The 24,054-nt window shown below is 37.2% G+C and overlaps 1 protein-coding gene across 12 annotated transcripts in view; it reads right to left on the reverse strand.

Annotated features, from left to right (window-relative positions):
- Window positions 1-24,054, reverse strand: part of CDKL2 (cyclin dependent kinase like 2) — a 35,624-nt gene that overhangs the window by 2,963 nt on the left and 8,607 nt on the right. For 2 of the 12 annotated variants that reach the window (XM_027087476.1, XM_027087477.1), the window contains exons 3-13: window positions 21,154-21,348; window positions 18,814-18,992; window positions 17,590-17,702; window positions 16,065-16,204; window positions 14,073-14,161; window positions 12,114-12,249; window positions 10,781-11,079; window positions 10,086-10,179; window positions 6,199-6,322; window positions 5,863-5,969; window positions 171-259 (exon numbers count right to left, since the gene is read on the reverse strand). In XM_027087476.1, the coding sequence (XP_026943277.1) occupies window positions 194-259; window positions 5,863-5,969; window positions 6,199-6,322; window positions 10,086-10,179; window positions 10,781-11,079; window positions 12,114-12,249; window positions 14,073-14,161; window positions 16,065-16,204; window positions 17,590-17,702; window positions 18,814-18,992; window positions 21,154-21,348 (1,542 nt within the window). In that variant the 3' untranslated portion in view covers window positions 171-193. The other 10 variants (XM_027087479.1, XR_003428822.1, XM_027087480.1 and 7 more) reach the window with 10 other exon arrangements.

Here is a 24,054-nt window from a genome sequence, read left to right on the forward strand (position 1 = left end):
GACAAAAGCTACTCCTGTTTTTTTAAGTAGTACAACTCCTTGTCTGTCAAGAGTTCTCATAGAGTCAATCATTGGAGAATGTTTCAGCTGTAGAATTTGTTGCTTCAGCAAGCTACAAAATATTTCCCATGAAAGGTTACACAGCTTCAAGGGTGAGAAATCAGACCTACCCAGCTCAGAACCAAAATGACAGTCAGTGCTGGTGTTCCACTTGAGGCAAATCGGCCTCTGAATCATCTGACAGGGGAGATCCTGATACCTACAAGTTAATAAATGAGCATTATAGAGTCTCAGTAATTGTAAAAGTCTTACTTCCTCAAAATCCCAATTCTTGTTCAAATATCAGATGATTAGAACTTGGGAACTAGTCATAGCTCAAGTTGCTTACACAGAAGAAGATGAAGTAAGGGCTTCATCTTATTCTTTGACCTCTTTGTTGGTACATATGTTAAAAGATACTTCTGATGTGCCAGGGCAATGTAAACCCACTATAACCCATGTCTACCTATCACCAAAATCAATGAACGAACAAAACAAAACCCTTTAGAAAAAATAGAAAAAAAACTGAGGATTAAGGGAAAGAGTCAAAACTTGGAGATGTATCCCTTCACAAGGGGGTAGGTTTCCAATTTTGTTTGTTTTTCACTTCTGTGACTTTGCCCAAAGGGCAAGCCCTAGTCTCAGAGTCGTAAAGAAGTGCAAGAAGCTAGAAGTCTGAAAGGAACCCCATCTTTATAGTCAGAAAAAGGGGTCCCTGCAGGGCAAAAAGTAGGGGGGGGACTCCGGAGGGAAGAGAACTAGAGAAGGGGACCCTCTAATTCTATGTATAAATCCACAGAAGTCTCCGTCCAGTTCCTGAGGTACGCATGCATGCGTGGGATAGCTCCCAACAGCATAGCAATTGTCTAAATTCAATTTAGAGAAGTGAATGAGATTTTAATCACTTGTACAAGCCTCCAACTAAGCCCTGAACTACACAAGTGCAGGACAGACGCAAACTAGGATGACAAAGACTTAGAGAACTGAGATTTAAACCACCTCTCACAGAAGGTAAGGCAGAATTTACAGTGTAAACAAAACTTGGGTGACTGCTTACTAAAATAAAAATTTCAACGTTCTCCTGAAGATTATAACAAGACCCAGAGACTATACAATACAACGTTTACAATATCCGAGATACAATTCAAAATTACTGGACATAAAAAGATCCAGGAAAGTGTGATTCATTCTCAAGGGAAAAGGCAGTCAAAAGATAAAGGCAATCCTGAGGTGGCCCAGATGCTGGAAATTTATACATACTTGAAATGAATGAAGGGACAGGAATTCTTAGTAGAGAAATAGAATTTCTAAAAAAGAACTAAGTGGATATTTTAGAACTAAAAAATACATTATCTGAAATTTTAAAATTACTAGCAGAATGGAAGTGACAAAGTAGTCAAAGAACTTGAGGAAGGATCCATAGAAATTACTCAATCTGAAAAATAGAATGAAAAAAGATTGAAGAAAGTGAACAGTCTCAGGAACCTGTGAGAAAATACCTACCAAAAGGTCTAACATATATGTCATTCATTAGAACTTCAGAAGGAGAAGAGAAAGAAATTAGGCAGGAAAAAAATGTTCGAAGAAATAGTGACCAAAAACTTCCCAAATTTGGTAATAGAGATAAATTTACAGATTCAAGAAGCTTAGCAAACTCCAAAAGGATCCACTCAGAGAAAACTATGCCTAGACATATCATATTCAAACTAATAAACACAAAAGGTAAAGATTAGATCTTGAAAGCAGCTAGAGAAAAATGAAACATTACTTAAGGGTAACAATTCAAGTACCTGAGAATTTCCCACCAGAAATCGTAGAGATCAGAAGACGAAGAAATAATGCCTTTATGGTCCTGAGAGAAAAAGAAATTTTTTAAACCTACCAACTCAAATTCTATATCCAGTGAAAATATATTTCAGGAAAGAAGGCAAAATAATGTCATTCCCAAATGAAAGAAAACTAAAAGAGTTTGTCACCATCAGACCTGCTCTGCAAGAAACACTAAAGGAGGTCTTTCAGATTGAAGGAAAATAATACTAGAAAATAAAAGTGTAATCTTTAAGAACGAAGAACAACAGAAACAGTAAGTAGCTAGGTAAAGATAGAAAACTACTTTCTTCCCATAAAATACTTACGACTATTGAAAGCAAAAGGTATAACATAGTATAGTGAGGTTTTCAATGTATGTGAACAAAATACAAATGCAAACTGTAACAAAGTTCAGGTGGGAGGAACGGAAATACATTTGCAAGGTTTCTACATTTTACAAGTGGTACAATATTGACTCTAAGTAGACTATGAAAGATTAGTTATGTATACTGTAATCCCTAGAGAAGTCCCTAAAAAATAATGCAAAGAGGTATCTCCAAAAAGCCAATACTAACAATATTCAAATTCAAAAGAGGGCTGGAAAGGGAAAACAGAGGAACAAAAAACAACTAATGAAAAGACAGAGCTAGATCCAAACATATCAATAATCACATTAATGTTAATGGCCTAAATATTTAGTGGTAGGCAGGATTCTAAAGATATTCCACTAAGATTCCTGTCCCTGGCTAGTCAATCAAACTAATTTAGCTATTGCTGTGAAGGGACTTTGCACATGGAATTAATGCTATTAATCAGCTGACCCTAAGATAGGGAGATTATTCTGGTGGGCCCAAGAAATCACACGTGCCCTTAAAATGGGAAGAACGTCAGAAAGATGAGGCAGAAGGGGACGTAAGAGAGAGTCAAGGAGTAGGAAAGGTTCAACCACTGTTGCTGGCTTTGAGGATCATGGAATTAGGCCATGAGCCAAGGAATGTGAGTGGCCTCAAGAAGCTGAGAACGAGAACAACTCCCAGGAGCCAGCCAGCAGGGAAACAGGGACCTCAGTGCCACAACCACATGGAACTAGATGCTGCCAACAACGTGAATGAGCCTGGAAACGGATACCCGCGCGAGCCTCCAGAAAGAAATGCAGCCCTGCTGACATCTTGGTTTCAGCCCATGAGACTCTTAAGGAGAGCAGCAGCTGTGCCTGGACTTCTGACCTATGGAACCTATAATAAATGGAGATTGTTTTAAGTTGGTAGTAATTTGTTAGCAGAAATAGAAAACAAACAGACATTCCAATTACAAGAATCAGAATTGAGAGAATAGCTACAAAGGGAAGACCCTAATTTATATGCTGTTGGCAAAAGAAACACTTTAAATACAAAACCAGATAGGTTGAAAGTAAATGAAAGTAGAAAGATGTACTATGGAAACAAATAAGTGGAAGTAGGCTGGAGTGACTACTGTAATCTCAGATAAAATTGACTTCAAGGCACAGAGCACCATGAGAGAAAGAGACATTTCATAATGATAAAAGGGAGAATGTATCAGGAAGACAAAGCGAGTATAAATGTGTATGTACCTAATAAGACAGATTTAAAATACATGAAGCAAAAATAGACAGATGTAAGAGGAAAATAGACAATTCCACAATCATAGTAAAAGATTTTGACAGCACTCTTTCAGGAACTGATGGAACTAAACAAAAAAATCATCAAGGATATAGAATGTCTAAACAACACTATCAACCTTAATTGGATTTCACATTTATAGAATACTATATCCAACAACTAAAGAATATACATTATTTTCAAGAGAACAAGGTTCATTCACCAAGACAGACCACGTGCTGGGCCACAAAACACATCTCATTGAATCTAAAAACATCAAAATCATACAGAGTATATTCTCTGACCATATGGAATTAAATTACAAATTAATAATAAAATATCTAAGGAACGCCCAAATATCTAACTATTAAACAACACATTTCTAAACAATTACTGGGTTAAAGAAGAAATTACAAGGAAAAATGTTTTAATGTTTGAATGGAATGATAATGAAAATACAACATATCGAAATTTGTGGGATGAAGAAAACAGTGCTTAGAGGAAAAAATCTGAAGCTACGTCTCTAAGTACATAAGACATGTAAGCATGTAGGGGGTGAGGGAGTGGAGACAGATTCCATGGATGAAGTAATATTTTACTCACAAAATCTATCTTACAGATTGTTCCAGAGGTACATAATAGAGTTTCATAAATGTGAAAATGTTTGTGTTATGTACAGAAACAAAATGTAGTTTAGTGCATAGATGAATACCATGAAGTAAGACTGCAAGGCAGGTCACAGCCTCTGCCAGCAGGCCTTTTGCTTTCAGTCTCCTGTTCTCTTTCCACTCAGATTTTCCAGACATAAGCTCGTGTTACTTTGGTGTTAATTTGTGTTTTTCACTACACCTACTTTCTTCTTTATTTTAAATGCAAATGGAAATTTAACAAATAAACTGAGAGTAAAAATGCAGAACCAGTGTATAAATATAAAAGGATTAGTTCCGAACGAGAAATAAAAATATTGAAGAAGTGGGAAGGCAGCCAAAGCCTTTCTTCCCTTGCATGAAACTAGATTGAGCTATGTCAACCCTGAAAAGTGATTTGAACAATAGTGTGCTCACAAAGAGCAAGTGGAAAATTCTGCAGCTTTAAAATCCATATTTCAGTTTAGAAGTATACGGGAATTTCCTGAGACTCTGTAGTCCCTCAATGTAAAATCTGTGGCAGTGACTCATCTTCACACAACAGGAATTTGTTTAGCTTTGACGATGTTGCTCCCGAAATTGCTGGCAAGAGATAAGGCAAAAGCAGCAGCAGTCTGTAAACGTTTTTTTCAGAATCACTGGGTAACTGCCTCTGCAATTTGTTATCCTCAACAATATCATTCCCCTTGTTTGCAGAGCTCTACAAAATAATTTAAAGAGTAACAGTAGGAAAAAGCATGGGCATAGAGAAGGAGGCTACCTACAGGGGCTGTCTATGAAATGGAAATCCTTAAACAATGAGGATGGAGAATTCCAAAACAAAAGTTGCCTAGCATCAAGCAAAGGTGAAAATCTGTTTGAAGAAGTAAAGGGAAAGTTCAATGATTCATATCTCAAGTTTGTAGTTAGTTATGGATGCCTCAGGAGATTAAAAAGTTGGCCGGAAAAAAAAAAAAAAAAAAAAAAAAGTTGGCCGGTTTTCTTAGTGATATGACTGTTGTTGATATAAAAGTAGCAGAAACATAAATATTCTGAAGAGATAAGAGGAATTATAGCACAAGACTATATGGAATAGAAAATCTTTAGCATGGATGGGATGGATTGCCCCGGGGAAAAGTGTCAAATGGAGAATACATTTTAAGATAATAAAAACTATTCCAGGGCTTCCCTGGTGGCGCAGTGGTTGCGAGTCCGCCTGCCGATGCAGGGTACACGGGTTCGTGCCCCGGTCCGGGAGGATCCCACATGCCGCGGAGCGGCTGGGCCCGTGAGCCATGGCTGCTGAGCCTGCACATCCGGAGCCTGTGCTCCACAGCGGGAGAGGCCACAACAGTGAGAGGCCCGCGTACAGCAAAACAAAACAAAACAAAACAAAACTATTCCAAAAAGAGTTTCACTCTTTGAAAGGTAACAACTTTGGTATTAATGCAGTGAAATATCATAAACTACCATAAAGCCTATAGTTATATTAAAGCCATAGCTAGACTACACACATGCATGCACACACACACACAATTTTTTAATCTATGAAAAACTGATCACTGTAAACTGGGAAATGTTCATGTAAATATGTATGTAATAAGGGTACTTAATGCAATGAACCATAAAACAAAATTTAACAAGTGGGATTTATAGATCCCACTAATAAACCTGCCCAATTCTTAAGAGCAAACTCTCCACGGGACACTTTAAAAGGAAATATGAGAGAGACCCGAGTTCCATGCGTCCTACAGAGAGTATTTCTATACCTGATGTAATGCAGTATTGAAGGTGTGCAAGTCAATAGCGACCAGAGAAGGAATTCGAGATTCTGAAAGATTTTTGTTCTCCTTCTTTATTAGCCTGGAATTTCGAGCTAGATAAAAATAACCATAAACACAGTGAGAAAATCAGACGTTTTTGTTAGTTCTTCACATTCAGTATCTGTCCCTTGGTATGTACTTATTGTACATAAGTCTGTACATTTTCACATACTTAAATATGTAAAGTTACTATAAATTTTTAATATTCTATTAGTTTACTTAACATACATTTTAAATAATGTAAACAAAAGGGCTGAAAAAGTAAAAGCGTTACAAACATACCGATGCCTTCCAAGGCTTTTAGTTCAGGGAGATGATTATAGTTTAGTTCAGGCAAACGGACATCTCTCTTTGAGTATTCCCTTCTTTTCTTATCTGCCTGAAGTAGACTCTTTTCACTAGCAACCTAATATCATCAGAATGGTTAACACAAATGAATTAGCCTCCAGGTAAGCTTGCCCCCTTTCATAACTACTATGTTCATATCCTAAAACTTATAGAATTGAAAAGCTAGAATAATACAAAATTTGAAGAACACTAATAACATACAAAACAATTTCATCCAGTTATTTCAAACCTCTTCCTCTTTAAATCTATTAAAATTACTAACAAGCAGATTGGTTGGTTGCTATGTTTCTCCTTCTCCCCCCACCAAACTTCAGTGTAAGTCCTGGCAAGCAGTACGAGGTTAAAAGATGGGCATCAGTGTCCTGGTCTTTCAGGCCAGCAAGGTCAGGTCTTATGACACTTGCTGGGCTTTTTAGCATAGTTGCTGTTGCCACGTGAATTTTGAATAGTTCATCTTGTCATGTATATCACATCTCCTAGCACATTTTTCGCTTTCCCAATAATAATCTTGTGACTCATACTTTTACATCTGTCCTTGTCTTACTCCTCACTGTTAGCAAATATCATTTTCCTAGAAATACCGTTTATTAAGTATAAAATTATAACTTCAATCATATTCCTAACCTTTCTAAGCACTATTACTTCATATTTGATAAAGTCTGGAAAAATAATAAAGAGAAGAACAGCACAGCAGCACTTCACTTCTGCACCTTTATGAATTTGATAAGTTCCCAATCTGTTTCATTTGAGAATCACAGAAACTCTACATTCTTTTCCACATTTTCAAAACAGATGATACATAGAGAGATTATATGATTTACTAAAAGGAAACAAACCACATATAGATAATGAAATCCTATGTATGTCCATGTATATCCACATATATGTATGTATACGGAAATATACACACAAAGAATATAATGACAGTGTCAAGCCACTGAGATTCCAGATACCTCGAGTTTAATATCCTGTGAATTATGCTACTCTGCCTCTCAGAAAGTCTTCAAAAGTCCTGTAGTGAGCTTTTGAGTGTCTATCTTTTGGCTGTTTCTATTTGCTCTCTCTTTTTTAAAAAAAAATAAATAAATTTATTTATTTATTTATGGCTGCGTTGGGTCCTCGTTGCTGCACATGGGCTCGCTCTAGTTGCAGAGAGCGGACGCTACTCTTTGTTGCAGTGCGTGGGCTTCTCACTGCAGTGGCTTCTCTTGATGCAGAGCACGGGCTCTAGGCAAGCGGGCTTCAGCAGTTGTGGCACATGGGCTCAGTAGTTGTGGCTCATGGGCTGTAGAGCACAGGCTCAGTAGTGTGGCACAAGGGCTTAGTTACTCCGTGGCATGTGGGATCTTCCTGGACCAGGGCTCGAACCCATTACCCCTGCATTGGCAGGTGGATTCTCAACCACCGTGCCACCAGGGAAGCCCCCTCTATTTGCTCTTTTAATAGAATGAGTGCTAAGGCTCAAGGTTCAAATCAGCTGTAAAATAAAATAATTAGTTAAAAAAAAACTATCTGCAAGTATAAAACAACAAAATAATGAGTCCAAACTACTAGATTTATATACTCAAAAAGTAACACATGGACTTCCCTGGTGGTGCAGTGGTTAAGAATCTGCCTGCCAATGCAGGGGACACGGGTTCGAGCCCTGGTCCGGGAAGATCCCACATGCTGCGGGGCAACTAAGCCTGTGCGCCACAGCTACTGATCCTGCATTCTAGAGCCCGCAGGCCACAACTACTGAAGCCCACGCACCTAGAGCCCGTGCTCCGCAACAAGAGAAGCCACCGCGATGAGAAGTCCACACATAGCAATGAGGACCCAACGCAGCCAAAAATAAATAAATTTACCAAAAAAAAAAAAAAAAAGTGACACATAAAATACATAAGAGATGTTTATAATAATATATGTATTCACATCTCAGAATCAGGGCATAAAGCATGGGAGAAGGCTATTGATGTTCAACCTAGAAGCTGAAGAAAGTTTAGCCTTAGTTCTGCCTCGGTTAATTTTCATTAAGAAAAGACTCCAGTGGGTCTTCTCCCTACTAATCTTTACCTCCTTTCTTGATTGCCTATTCCAAAGAAGGATAAACAGAAATGAGATCTAAGATTATCAGCCAGCATTGATAATGCAATGCCCGAAAGAAGGCTAATATCAATTCCAGCAAAATGGTATTGAGCCAGCTACTTTGAAAAGACTTGCTGATCAAAATAATCTTCCAGAGCAGACCAGGAAGGTAAAGCACAAAAATATCCACAAATAAATGAGTAGGATATATCAAAAAGGAGAGTATTATGGGTACCGAAATTATAGGCTAAGAATAGTTAAAAGAAAAACAAATGCAATCATGAGAGATATGAAAAGAAGGCTATATTTTTCAGCTCTGAGGATAATGGGAGAGGTAGAGAAGGGAAATTCATGAGAAAAATACTCTTTGGGGAATACACCCATACCTCCCCTTCCCTGGCAGAAAAATCTATTCACCGCACTTCTTAAGCAGCTTCAATGCGTTAGACACTGTTCTAGGTGTGGGGCAGAGCAGTGAGGAAAACAAACAAAGCACAAATCCTTCCTTGGAAATTTACATTCGGGGTAGTGGGCAGGGGGAGGGAGAGACAGACCATATATAAATAAGAGAATAGAGGATGTCAGGTAAGGCAATGGAAAAAAAACAATTAAGCAAGGGGAGGGGAGAGAATAATAGACAAAATGAGTTAAAATATTTGGGAAGACCTCACAATAAGGTTTCATGCAAGCCAAGGAGGAGAAAAAGCAAATTCTTTGGATTATCTGGGGAAAGAATGTTCTAAGACAGAGGAAATAGCAAGTACAAAAACCCATATGTGGGAGTATATCTTGCCATGTTCCAGGAATAACAAGGCAGTCAATGTGGTTGGAATGGAGTGATCAAAAATGAGAGTAGCCAGGGGTGGGATAGAGGGATGAGGGAGTGAGTCACTCAGGGACTAACAGGCCCTAAAAGCACTTTGGTCTTTACTCAGAGATGAGAAGCCAATGGAAGGTTTTGAGTGGAAGAACAATGATGATTCAACTTAACTTTAAAAAGAAGCATTCTGGCAGCTGTGTTCAGCATAATAACGCTCCTCTGAACCTTCAGAAGACCTCTGAATCTTGACATGCTTCTACTACTGCAATCTGACACTGTTTTAATGTGTTGATTCTCTACTAAACCACGAGATTCCTGAAGAGAAAGACTGACATTCTTCTTCAGTGACTTAAACATAATAGATAATCAATATTTATTAAATGAATAAATAGACTATTTCCACCAGAAACCTGGTGTGGGTGAGATAAGACAACTTATCTTCTCATCTACTCTAAAAAAGAACTGATCACCAAGCATTAGGTTAAGAAACTTTACCATTACTGAAAAAATTAAAACAGATATCATTTTAATAATAACATCTTTTTTTATTGAAGTATAGTTGATTTACAATATTGGGTTAATTTCTTCTGTACAGCAAGGTGATTCAGTTATACGTATATATATCTTTTTTATATTCTTTTCCATTATCTCAGGATATTGAATATAGTTCCCTGTGCTACACAGTAGGATCTTGTTGTTTATCCATTCCATATAACAATAACATCTTATATTTAAATTTCCAGACTTATGAAACTTAAACTTGTCTCTCACATTTATGATTTTGACACGCTGGGATGATATATACATCATTAAGTTTCCACTTTATGATACGTCTCTCAATATAACTCTCAGTTCTTCACTATCATATTTACTATTAATAGAAGTCTAGAAATGACTAATGTTTGCTCTTCTGCCTCTGAAACAGTTCACTTACCGATGTGGTCACATTAATATTATAAACTCCTGCTGGAGAATGTTTATTTGGTTTAGCAAATGGAATACAATACTTCTTGGTTTTCTCATCCACTCTGTAACAAAAGCCACAACAAAATTTGCGTTAGACCCAGCAGTAATTATTTTTTTCAAGCACAAAATCAAAAGACCCAACATCAGGTGACACGCAGTTTAATCAGAATTTAATGCCTACTCTTAAAAACATACAATGCTCACAGATCTGGTGAAACATTCTGTCCTTTACCACTACCTTCATGCCTCCCACCCAGCCTTCAATGCCAATAAATTACCTTCCTTTCTGCAAAATTCCCCACAGGGGCTCCTTTGTACCATTACATGCCCACAGCCATGCCATGAAGCAGCAGACGCTCAAAACCAATTATCTCTTTTATAATGACAAACTCCTTTTGTGTTATTAGACTAAATAGCTATAGATTCCTTCACCTTAAATAATACCACCTTATTTTCTTAGGACTCAGGTAAATTTTTTGATCAAATGCTAATCATTTTTATCACATTAGCCAAGAAGTCTTTTGAAACAGTAACCTGACAAAAGTGAATAGGATTCAGAAACCTGAGAGTAATACTACATGTGGCTGAATTGATAAATATTTGCAATTTGTAAAGATGTCCTTTCCTTAAACAACATTTTGTTCTTATTTTCCTAATTCATACCTGTAACTCTGAACTCCTGAGATAGTTCCCATTCCAGAATTAAGAGTGGGAGCCACCGCAGAAAGGTTGTACGTAAGTGGAGGAATTGCCATGCCTGGATTTCTTGTGTGGCCCACGCTGCCATTGCTGCAATCTCGGAGGCTTGTTGAAGGCACTGTTTTGATGTGGCTCATCCCATTGTCATTGAGACAGCTGGCGTTTGAAGCTCGACTGACTTTTTCAACTTTTTCTCCATCCATTTTTGATCCTTTTATTCTAAATGCTTTAGAATCCTTAATTTTGGGATCAGCATTTGTATCCTGTTACAAAAATGTTAATAACATTAATGATCTGAGGAGAATGAAAAATCACCTTTTCCTATAAAGTACTTTATCAACGAAAGCAGAATTCCAGAGATATCCCCTTTTTTAAAAAAATTTTTGGGCTGCACTGCGCAGCATGTGAGATCTTAGTTCCCTGACCAGAGATCAAACCAGGGCCCCCTGCACTGGAAGTCTTAACCACTGGACCGCCAGGGAAGCCCGAGATATCACCTTCTTGTGCTCCAGTTTTTCTTATTCTACCTATGGAATTATAATTAAACCCGGGATTCTCAGTCAGACATCTATTTCAAATGAAAATGAAACTCACACTAGCTCTGAGATATATATATATATATATATATATATATATATATATATATATATCAGATTTAATGATATACACACATATCACATTTATATTTCAGTGGAAAACAATGGAAGAGGACTCAAACATGCTCGCTTTTGTTCTCAAATATTTAGAGTCAGGGAACACAGAATTGAGGACTCATTCTTCTTTGGGTTCACTTGAGAAATGGGAGTGGGTTGGTGGTAGATTTGAATTATCTTACCAAGAACAGATTCTGGATAAATTACCAAGAAAAGTAAACTTTAAATAAATTGAGTACCCAAATCTCAATTTTTAAATGCTCTACTTTATATAAAATTCTAAAAATTACATTTTTCTTTCCTATCATTTAAGGCAAAAAAATGGTGTGTGCATGTGTTTGTGTCCATGTGTTTGCATGCGGGTGTGCACACATGTGTCTAAATGCTCTTGTATGAGAGTGATTTCCTGACAAGCCCTATTGCACAGACTGGCACACAGTAGGCCTTCAGTACATGATATGCTAAGATTTTTTTTAAACAGGTAATGTCTACAGAAAAGATACATTTTTACAAGTAAGCTAAAAGTTAACTTGTTAGCCACTCAGGAAACTTTTAAGATCTTCATTATTCCCTGCCCCCCACCCCCCAAATTTAAGGATATATTAAATTTAAAATTTAATACACATTAAAACATGAAAATTTACCTGTACCACAAGTGTTTTTCTCTCTTCATCCAAGGAATCATCTTTTTCCTTTTCCTTCTTTCTGTTTTGGGGTTTTTTAGATAAAGAAATGTTTCTGGCATCTTTCTGTACTTTTAACTGCAGTTCCTGAGAAAACCTACATAAAAATTACATGTGTCAATAAAATAAGATTGTATGAGACAGATAAATCTAGAAAAAAAATGGTTTTCGAGATATTTATTTTTAAAAATTGAGTATTAAACTCAACTGTGTTATTCAAAACAAGAAATGAGGTAGTCTGCAGAACTGGGAATCCCTGAGAACATTTCAGGAGGTTCACGAGGTCAAAGCTCTCATCTTATTACGAAGGCGACTTCTTTTTCACCATGTTGACATTTGCACTGATGGTATAAAAAGCAGTGGGGGGTAAAATTGCAGGTGGCTTACCAAGAATTGCAGCAGTGGCACCAAACTTTACTAGCAGTTATTGTATCCTTCCTAGCCACACATTCTCAGGTTAAAAGGGGTGGGGGGCAGTTTTGTTTAAGAATGTCCCTGATGGAGCAGTAAAACATATATATATTTATTTAATTAAATCTAAACCCCTGAACATATCTTTTTCCACATTCTGTGTGACAAAATAGGAATATGCGTAAAGTACCTCTGCTGCAAATCAAAGTGCAATGGTTGTCTGAAGAAAAGCACTTGTGTAACTGGTTGAGATACAAGCTAAACTAGCCACTTTTTTCATGGAACAACATTATTCCTTGAAAGACTGACAGAAAAAAAAATTATTATTATTATTCAGACTTGTGGTATTCAGCAGATATTTTCTTTTAAAAAAATGAACAAAGGAGATTGTTACTTCAAGGAAAACGACTGATAATATTTGCATCAATGATAAAATTCAAATTTTTATGCAAAATTAGAATTCTGTTCAACTTGTCTCCACTACCATGAACTTAGCAGATTCCTAATACTACAGACTTTTCTGATGAGAGAGAATATGACTTTTTGATATTGTATAATGAAATATCAACATTCTAAAGCTCTGCATAACTTAGCAAAACAATATTTTCCAAATGACTAATGCATCATGCTACAAAAGCACGCATGGGTAAAAGGTCAATTCAAAGTGCAAGTTAGACAAGTGGATTTTAATGTAACGGGATAAGAAGTTCATTGGCATGGTTTCAGATTCCACAATGCAAGCAACGTTAAAGAAACTACCACTGTCAGTTTTGGTATAGAATCAAAGAAGAATACCCACAGTAATCTAAAAGGGCTATTAAAATACTCTTCCATTTTCCAATTACATATTTGTATGAGGCCAGAGTTTCTCCACTTATTTCAACCAAAACAACATATCACAAGTAATCGAATGCAGAAGCAAATATGAGAACCCAGCTATATAGTAAATAGATTTGCAAAAATATAAAGCAATGTCATTGCCACTCATCTCACTACTTTCTGTTTTGTCAGCTGCTCTGATGCCAGCAGCTGGAACAGCACAGGAGACCATGCCAGCCGCTCTGGCACCTACAGGTTTGGCACATCAAGGTCTCCAGCACATCAGCAGTGTCAGCAGTGTCATAGGACTGGGTGTGGTATGAGTTCAGCAGCAACACGAGATGGCACCATTGCAAATGCATCAGCACCCAAGATGATGGCATCACACAGCTGGTAGCAACACAGAAATCAGTGACCTGAGTGGTAGATGTCACCAGGGGGAGACAGAAAGAAAGCATGAAGGGACTGCTTCGTGAAAACCAAGAGCCCTAATTTACTGAATGCAGGGGACCACTCTTAGGAATACACTATTGCTAAGGGTGAATGGAGGTAGGGTGGTAAATATTTGAGCTCCTGTAATAGTAGGTGGGTAGAGTAATAAGAGAAATACTGTTTGTTACAGTTATGTACTGTTACGGGGGCCTTACTTTAACTCTAGGTTGGTATGACCTAGAAAACACAGTACTATACCTCTCAGCAAATCCATCCATATGAAAGAAATCATGGTGCAGGAGCTCAGCACAGAAGGGCCTTTTGTCTGGGTCAATATGCAAGCATTTCTGGGAAACCAAGGAATACATACAGTTCATATCAAAGAAAAACTGCCTACGTTTACATTTCTAAATATAGAAAATTCCTTTTCACAGTCAATGAATTTTAAACATCTATAATAAATGATAAATAATAAAGCACAAATCTAGACAATGACTACCAATGGTTACTAATATCACAAAAAGAAAGAACACCAGACATTCAGTGTCTCTGGACAGAAATATACAAACCTCTTATGAAGTAGTCTTGCCAAAAAATCAACCTGATTCTGATCGAGCTCTAGCTCTGCTGTGAGTTTATACAAAATACAGGACACCAGGGAACATATTAAACTACACTATGTGGGAAATTCTAAGGGACAAACAACCTATTTTCTTTAACAGATAAATGGCAAGGTTTAAACAAAAAACAAAGAGATGAAGAAGAGCTTGTAAATTAGGAATCTTAAAAGACATATCAAGCAATTGCGAACTCTAGTCTTCATGTGGATCCTAATTCAAACTATAAAAAGAAATTATGAGAAAATTAATGAAATTTTGAGCACTGATTAGATATTTTTTACGATACTAAAGAATTTTTGTGAATTTTTAAAATTTAAAGTACTTACAGAATGGAAGGGAAAGAACCTACTCTGTGCTTATTACTGTGCTAGATACTTGACATAGATGATTTGATTTTATCTATGTTCTTTCATTTTATTATAGATTTTATTATATCTTGTTCTGATTCACTGGAACCACTCACTGCCAGTAAGAATAGAAGGGACTTATCAATAAGTAGCTGTAAATGAACAAGAAAAGTCTACAAATAATTAAGGCATTTATAAGTGAAATAATATAATATCTGGAATTTGCTTCAAAATACTCCCCCCAAAAAAGTTGCTGAGTGTGTGGACAGGATAGATGAAACATTTTCCAAATATTGTTAATTGTTGTAGCTAATGACTAGCTCGTGAGGGTTCACTACACCACTGCTTTTTCTACTTTCTTTTCTATGTTTGAGATTTCTTATAATAAAATATTTTAAAAGTTATATGATTCTACCATAAGGGATATAAGTTGGACAATATTGTTTTACCTTATTCCCTTTAAATCTCTTCACAGACAGATCATAAAGCTTGTCTCAATGAAAAATATTTGTATCTGTTAGACTATGTAAAAAAATAACAATGTATTATTCTAAGAACTTGTTATAATTAGTTATAAGCTTACTAAGCTTTTTTTAAATGAGTTGTTTAAAGAAGTAAAAAAAGCAAAAAATATCTTGGGTAAATGTTATGTGACCCTGCTCTTTTAGAGATACTTAGTTTATCAACACTTTTGGACAATCCTAACTAATAAGAAATTTTTGAGCGAATAATTCCAAAAGGTCCACTTTTAGAGACAATTTGATCCAGTGAGAATCTCCCTAAAGTCTTCCTCAATCAAATACAAGGCAAAGGTGATGATCATTTAAAAATTAGCTTCAGTGAATCTAGTGGTTAAGCAAAAGCCCCTTTTTAACAATACACTACAGGCCATGATCCTATGCCTTAGACTTTAATATTTTCCTGCTTCTCTACCCTTCTTTTTATTTTCTTACCCTATTTTTCTTCTCTTTTCCACTTACACAAGGCTTGCATTTTAAATGTTAAACATTAAAAACATGTCATTATGAGAATGTTTTCACACTTAACACTTGCCAGATAATATGAAATGGTTTCTTAAAACAAGCAAAAATTTCAGGTCTTTATCTCTGAAGTCCCTCCATCCCCATGCCCACCAAATAAAACTCTTAAAATGTACAAAAATTTAAACCATCAGAGGAAACTGTTGTCCTAAAAGATCAACCGGACAAGAAAAAACTAACAGAAAATCAAATCTCCATAATGTAAATTCCCTGTCAGAAAGTGCAAAGAAAAAGTACGATTACCTTTGCTAAATCTATCACAACTTCAGGGAGCCTGGGATAGCGTCTTTCAAGAGGAACCGTTTCTTTGATTTCAGGCAACCTTACTCCAGCAAACACAGGATTTTTATAAAACAGCTCCTGATGTCTTGGAATGAGATTACCTGGCAGTGAGAACGGCACATATCTCTGTCATTACGCATCATGGGACAGGTGGTGTGGAGTAGAGATGAGTGTAACACAGCTTGTAGAGCGGGGACTCTCTCCGCATGCAAAAACAACCGAACACACAGTGTTCTTATTGTGGTGGCGCCTGGCAGCGTTTAGGTGGCTTTGACATAAGTCAACGCAAAAGAAATTAACATTCTTATCTCAACAGACTCATTCAGAAAAGTTCACACGCTACTATACATAGAACTGAAGACGCAAGGGAGTATAGGAAAAGCACAGGTAAAGAACATTGTATAATTTCTTAGATATAAGTACCAGCACTGCATTTCTAACTACAAAGCATAAAGTGCTGACCAAAGATGAAAATATTAATAGTCATATGGTCAGAATCTAATCTAGATAAATAAGTTCCACCCTTTAAGAATTTAATTTTTGCCCAGTGTATCTGTATCTAAGGGCTGATTTGATCACTTTTATCTTTTCTCTCAACTTTAATACCTAACCTAATATAAAATATATATGAAAATTCTGCTATAAGAAACCATTGTATTGTTTATTGAACTTCTAACCTGGAAACTAAAATCTAAGAGTTAAATAACCCTCAAGTAATTACCCATTATTTCTATTTTACAAACTCCATCACCCAACAGAAAGTTGATATTTCAACAAATGTAAGATGACTTTGATAGTCTAGCTTTGAAATTCTGTCCAAAGCACTAGCAACAAAAGTCAGAACTGCAGCAAGATTAAATTACTTTGGAAGGGGCTTCCCTGGTGGCGCAGTGGTTGAGAGTCCGCCTGCCGATGCAGGGGACATGGGTTCGTGCCCCGGTCCGGGAAGATCCCACATGCCGCGGAGCGGCTGGGCCTGTGAGCCATGGCCGCTGAGCCTGTGCTCCGCAACGGGAGAGGCCACTACAGTGAGAGACCCGCGTACCGCAAAAAAAAAAAAAAAATTACTTTGGAAGTCCCTGTGTCTCTTAGTTTGAAGATGAGAAAGAGGGCAATAGACATATAACACAAATGCTTGCTGACCCAAAGATAATATGATCATTTGTATTCTTTCTACATGTGATTTATTGAATGCAAAAGTGCAGAGAGAATGTACAATGTTTGCTTTTTTCTTTAGCGGGGGAGTTGGCAGGAGGGCAGGTGAGACCATGATTAGGACGATATGTCAAATAGACAGAAGCCAGACTGAGAATGACTGAATATATATACAAAGAGAGAGATAGATGAGTTTTTCCTACTTGCTCCCTACACCCATTCAAAACACGTATCATCTTTAATGTACCAACAGCTTGTAAAATAAATATAAACAAACAAAAACATAGGGGAAAAAATCACTAAAATTTAAAATGCAGACGTATAATCTTACCCAAACACAACATAATATGATATAGCTGATCGATATCAGAATCTCCAGGAAAAAGGGGTTCCCCCATGAGCATTTCAGTTACCAGACAGCCAATGGCCCACACATCAACAGCCCTGAAAGAAAAGCAATGTGGTATAAAACCTGGCATCCTACTATGCTTACTATGACTGAATCCGTTCTGCATATTACTATTTGGTATTCTTGGTACTGAAAAAAGTAGTAGTAAGCCGTAGATTACTCTACAAAATACATTTCCCTATAAACTTAAAGTGTTAATTTCCAATTTTACATAAATCAAATTTCCAGAAACTTCAATCATGTGACATGAGGGAAAAGACTTCCGAAGACTCAAAACAGTTGTTAAGTATACTTTATTCTGAAAATAAGCCTTTTGGGTTTCCTTTCAGTGGCTATTCACTTTTTGTTCGCACATAATTTTGACAAGGTTCCTCGGTCTATCCCACCATATGCTGAAAACAGCATACCAGAAGGAGAAGGATGTTGCAAACACAGACAACAAGGAGAACTGAAAGCTAATAGGGGGAAAGAGAAAAACTGTCTTAAAAATCGGTCACAAAAACTTAAAGAATATTCCGGCATCATTACCATAGGGACAACTACCTTGAAATTGCTTAAGGTCATAGTGGAATTATAACATGGTACAAAAGTGACAGTATGGCGGTAAAATGAGAGCTCAGAGTAATTAAGAAAATATTAAATGAACTGTACTCTGAAAACAGAGAAATTGCAAAAAATATTTTAGAACAATTTCTATCAAAATCAGTAAAACTTCCAATCCCTTCTTCTTTGAAGAATTCATTTATGAAGACGATTTATGTTTTTAAAACTATTCACTCAGTTCCATTTCTACCCTCACCCTTGCCCACGCTACTTTGCCTCATTGCAAGTGTCAGACTTACCCGGTCAATGTTACCTCTCTTTACAAGTGAGAAATATACCTATTTCTAACTTACTATTAAAAACAGACCACTTACCTTGATTTCCCTACCTTTAAAATAATTATACTCACACCAACTTGTTTCACAAGAATGTTCAAAGGGGAAGCACCAAAAATGTTTACAAATAACTTTATAAAGTTCTCTGAACTGAAAACTTCCTTTCCGTGTTAGAGGGATCTTTCATCATATTAAAAACACGTTCCATTTTATCAAGAAAAGAGAGTTAAATCTGCCCTCCCCACCGCCCACCTTGCTCATGTCTTACTTGCCATACTTGACATCACCAACCAATAGTTCTGGAGCTCTGTACCATCGGGTTGCCACATAATCAGTATAAACCTCCCCAGGAGCTGCCAGTGTCCGCGCAAATCCAAAATCACATAACTTGACAACACCAGACTGGGAGACTAATATATTCTCTGGCTTTATATCTCTGTGTATGATCTAAGACAAAAAGCAGAGTATGAAATATATTGGCACATCAAGTTAAGCAAACTAATTATTTTTGAGCACCTGTCATATGCAGGGCACTGTTTTTGTCCCTATAGTAAGTACAAATAAAAGCCTATAAAACTGTTCCTGGCTTTAAAGAACCTGGGACCTAGTTGGGAAAAAAAGAACATTTATGCTTAAAATTTTATTTAAACGATCAAAGATATTGGATGAAACATATATTATTAATTACCAAATCAATTGCTCTGATAAGGACTGCTCTCAAGACTAAGAGAGTAAAGCTGTCATTGAAGACTGGGCTGGTCAGGGAAAATTTTTGTGGAAAAGGGTGGGCTCTAAGACAGGTCTTTAACACTAGTATGACCTGGATAAATGTAGAAATGAAAGGGCAATCCAAGTGAGGGTAACAAAAAGAGCAGAAGAGTGAAGATGGGAATAGATCAGGAGATGCTGGGGAAATGTTTTTTCTGGAGTAGAGGTTATGTACTAGGTTTTGCTTCAACTACCACTCTGGGAAGTCTGAGCTTGTGTCAGGGCCATGGGAACCCATGGAAGTGACATGACCAACAAGGTGTTTAAAGAAGATGTTGGCCATGAACACGGTAAAGCAGAGAGGGGGACTAGAAGTGGGAAGAAGAGCAGTGGGACAACTAGGAGGTGATAAGGGCCTAAACTAGTCTGGTGCTCAAAGGAATGGAAAGGAAGAGGTGCAGTGTAGAAATATTTTAAATCAAGAATCAACAGAATTTAGGAAGTAATCTCAGATATTTTACTTAAACTTGGGAAACTAAAAGAACAGTGGGTCCATTACCAAAAATAGAAAAGTCTGGAAAAAGTTAGGTTTGATTAAGAATAATTAGTAGTTTAGTTTTAGCCATATAGGCTTTTAAGTGGATTTCTGAGTACCCGATTGGAGGCACTCATCAAGCAATTATAAATGTAAAAAGGCTAAAACAAGGTCAGTTGGTTATGATTTCTAAAAGAGAGACTATGGAAGGAGAAAACAGGACACTGGCAGACAATGTTAAAAATTCTAGAGCTGGGCAAAACAAATTATGAGGCCTAGTTCTCTAATATAAGTAAACTGTATTTTGAAATTTTAAAAAATATATTTATTGTAAACTCAGAGGACCAGCATCCTAATTGGCATTGCTGAGCATTTTGCATAAGCTACCAATTTCTATTACATCCTAGACATCCGTGGTAAAGGTCACAGGGCCAGCCCCGCATCTATCATTAGCATTTGTTACTTTTATAATCACACAAAAAATGTCATCTAAAATATTTTGTAAAACTGGCAGAATCACTGTGTTAGTTACTTTATACTTTGTGTCATTTTACCTAGAACTGCTTTTCTTTTTTTTAAATTAATTAATTAATTAAGTTAGTTAGTTTTGACTGCGTTGGGTCTTCGTTGCTGCACACGGGCTTTCTCTAGTTGCGGCGAGCGGGGGCTACTCTTCGTTGTGGTGCGCAGGCTTCTCATTGTGGTGGCTTCTTTTGTTGCGGAGCATGGGCTCTAGAGCGCAGGCTTCAGTAGTTGTGGCTCGCAGGCTCTAGAGCGCAGGCTCAGTAGTTGTGGCACGTGGGCTTAGTTGCTACACGGCATATGGGATCTTCCTGGACCAGGGCACGAACCTGTGTCCCCTGCATTGGCAGGTAGATTCTTAACCACTGCGTCACCAGGGAAGCCCCCTAGAATTGCTTTTATATGATTCTCAAAGGATATAAAATTGTTCTGATAGACAACAGAGTAATAGCAGGGATTTTCATATTTCACAACTAGGCAAGAGAATCTGAACTAACAAATAAATGGATTCTTACATGTATGTATCTGTCAAAACTCATTACTTAAAGTTTGTGCATTTCACTCAGTAAATGTTACCTCAAAAAAAAAAACTCTGCAAACTCTAGTTAATGACATGCAGAGCTGAAGTATTTAGAGTTGAAGTCTGCAACTTACTTTAAAAAAATGCATAAATAAGACCAATTAATAAGTAGATAAATGGATGAACAGATAAATAAATATGTCATAAAACAAATATAGCAAAGTGTTAACAAGTACAGAATTCAGCGGTAGGTATATGGGTGTCCATTGTACACTCTTCTAAATTTTCAACTTTTTAAATAATTGTTTAAACTAAACACTTACATTGTGACTGTGACAAAATCCAATTCCACTGATAATCTGAAACAAATACTTTTGAGCTAGTTGGTAGTCTAGTCCATTTGGAAAGAGCTCCAAGTCATCAAGAACTGTATGGTCAACAAATTCAAAGACTAGGTACCATCGCTTTTTTTTCTTCCACACTTCCAACAGATTCACGAGATTTTCATGCCTCAGTTGCTGTTATAAAAAGAAAAATACAAAATAGTTTTTACAAGATCAAATTACTAGTAACTAGTCACAGTCTAAAAGAGATCTTGGCATAAGAGAAACATAAATAAAATGCATAAACGGTATAAATTGTGAAACTATATTTTGGTGTTTTTTTTTTTGTGGTACGCGGGCCTCTCACCGCTGTGGCCTCTCCCATTGCGGAGCACAGGCTCCGGACGCGCAGGCCCAGCGGCCACGGCTCACGGCGCCAGCCGTTCCACGGCACGTGGGATCCTCCCGGACCGGGACACGAACCCGTGTCCCCTGCATCGGCAGGCGGACTCTCAACCACTGCGCCACCAGGGAAGCCCTGGTTTTTAAATTAGAGTCAAAAAGACCATACTGCTCTATTCTCCTCTCAGAGAATACAACAAAGCCAATGAGAAAAAGAAATGTAGCTCCATCTTTGATGAAACTAAGAAGGATTTATGACCCCTACCCACAGCAAACGAGGTGGCACTGTGAAGTCCAACAGGAGTCTAGGAAGATACCAAGAGATCATCTGTGGCTACAAAGCTGGCAGAGCAGAGTTTTCCAAAGTTGGTGACATACCCTGAAAAGAAAAACAACAAAACAAAAACAAAAAACCTTCTTTGGTGTAATGAGAACAGGGTTCATAGACTGTCAGTGAAACCATCCCTAGAACTGAATGGCACCAGGGAACAGGAGGAGAGGGCGTCTGAATAATCACATAGGAACTCATTTGCTGGAAACAATCTGTCAGTGAAGCCAAGTGGAAGGCAAAACAATTCATTATGAACAAATCTGCACTACAAGTTTCAGAGAAAGTAAGGATAACATAAGTCAATCCCACACTCAGGCTTGTGTTGTAAGGAAAATCGTTGTGAACCATGGTGGATTCCTGCTAGCCTGGAACAAGACCACAGGTTTTCCTGAAAATGAACCTCCTACAAATAGCTGGTCCAGGAGGGGCTCACTTTGTTACAAGATAAGAAACAATCAAAAAGGAACCGATCCAGTCTCTCTTCAAAGATACTATAAGAAAAGAGAAGGAAACACAAATGGTAGACGAACACTCACCAGGAAATGTTGCCTCTTTTTTTTTTTTTTTTTTGGCCACACCACGCAGCTTGCGGGATCTTAGTTACCCGAGCAGGGATCGAACCTGAGCCCTCGTCAGTGAAACCACAGAGTCCTAACCACCGGATCGCCAGGAAATTCGCCGTTGCCTCTTTTTTAAAGAGGAGGAAACTACTAGAATACAATCCTCAAAATCCTCAAGGAAAGAAAGAATATTTATACCCCAAAAAATTGTCATTCAAGAAAAAGACAGCAGAGAAAATTTTCTGAACATGAGCAGTAAATCCATTAGTGCAGGACTAAGTGTTATACAAATGTGGGTATCACAGTTACAAAATAGAAAGTGAATATTTAAAACCTAACAATGTACAAATGATACTAGCAACAAACTTAGGAGAAAGAAGAGAAGATGCAAACAAAATAAGAGAGTATGAAAAAAAAAAGAGAGTATGTACGTGGATTTCCTTGTCAATGGGACAGAATTATACTTTTAACTTGAAATGTTTAATTATAAGGTCGAATTATATTTACAGGTTTAATGGTAAGCACTAAGATAAAGAAGATAGCTTCTTCAGATGGTGGATGAATGGGAGAGAGGAGGAAACAGAAATATAATAATTACTTTACAAAGGATTAACTATATTATATAACTCTATAGTTATAAAGGTAACAAAAAGTACAAAATAAAACCTTTCCAACAAAGTATAATTTATAATTCCTATTTAATATTTTATGTAAAAGTTAATCTTCTGAAGACTCAGGGAAATCATCGTAGATTAAAATAAGAAATAAAGATTTTCATTTATAAGAAAAAAAAAAACCTTTCCAAATTACCAAAGGAAACACATCCAATGTTTAAAAAGTAATTAGGGACTTCTTCCCTGGTGTCAGAGTGGTTAAGAATCCACCTGCCAATTCAGGGGACACAGGTTTGAGCCCTGGTCCGGGAAGATCCTACATGCCACAGAGCAACGAAGTCCGTGTGCCACAGCTACTGAGCCTGTGCTCTAGAACCCACGAGGCACAACTACTGACCCCTTGTGCCACAACTACTGAAGCCCACGTGCCTAGAGCCCGTGCACCACAACAAGAGAAGCCACTGCAATGCGAAGTCTGCGCACGGCAACGAAGAGTAGCCCCCGCTCACCACAACTAGAAAAAGCCTGCGCTCAGCAACAAAGACCCAACACAGCCAAAACTAAATTTTTTTAAAAAAGTAGACTATATAGAAAAATATTTTTAAAGTAGTAATAAAATACATAATATTATAAATAATAATAACTAACCCCTACACAGTGCTTACTATGTTCCATTACCTTAAGCACAAAAACCCTATAAAATAGTTGCAATTATTATCCTGTTTTACAGATGAGGAAACTAAAGCACATAGAGGTTAAGTAACTTGGTCAAGGTCACACAGCAATAACTGGTAGAGGAGGATTAGAACCCAGGAATTGTAGCCTCTGTCTTTTCCTGAAAAGATTTCAGTTTTGTTTAGTTCCTCCTTCATGTCCAGAACATCTGCCTTATAAACACACCCAGACCTGCAGCTGACTTGCATACAAAATATTTAGATTTCTTATTCTTAACCACTAAGCCATTCTGACTCTAGAGGGGGAAAAAAAGGAAAAC

Source organism: Aethalodelphis obliquidens, unplaced genomic scaffold (assembly GCF_003676395.1).
Source record: "Aethalodelphis obliquidens isolate GAN/ISIS:26980383/991018 unplaced genomic scaffold, ASM367639v1 scaffold59, whole genome shotgun sequence".
NCBI lineage: Eukaryota > Metazoa > Chordata > Mammalia > Artiodactyla > Delphinidae > Aethalodelphis > Aethalodelphis obliquidens.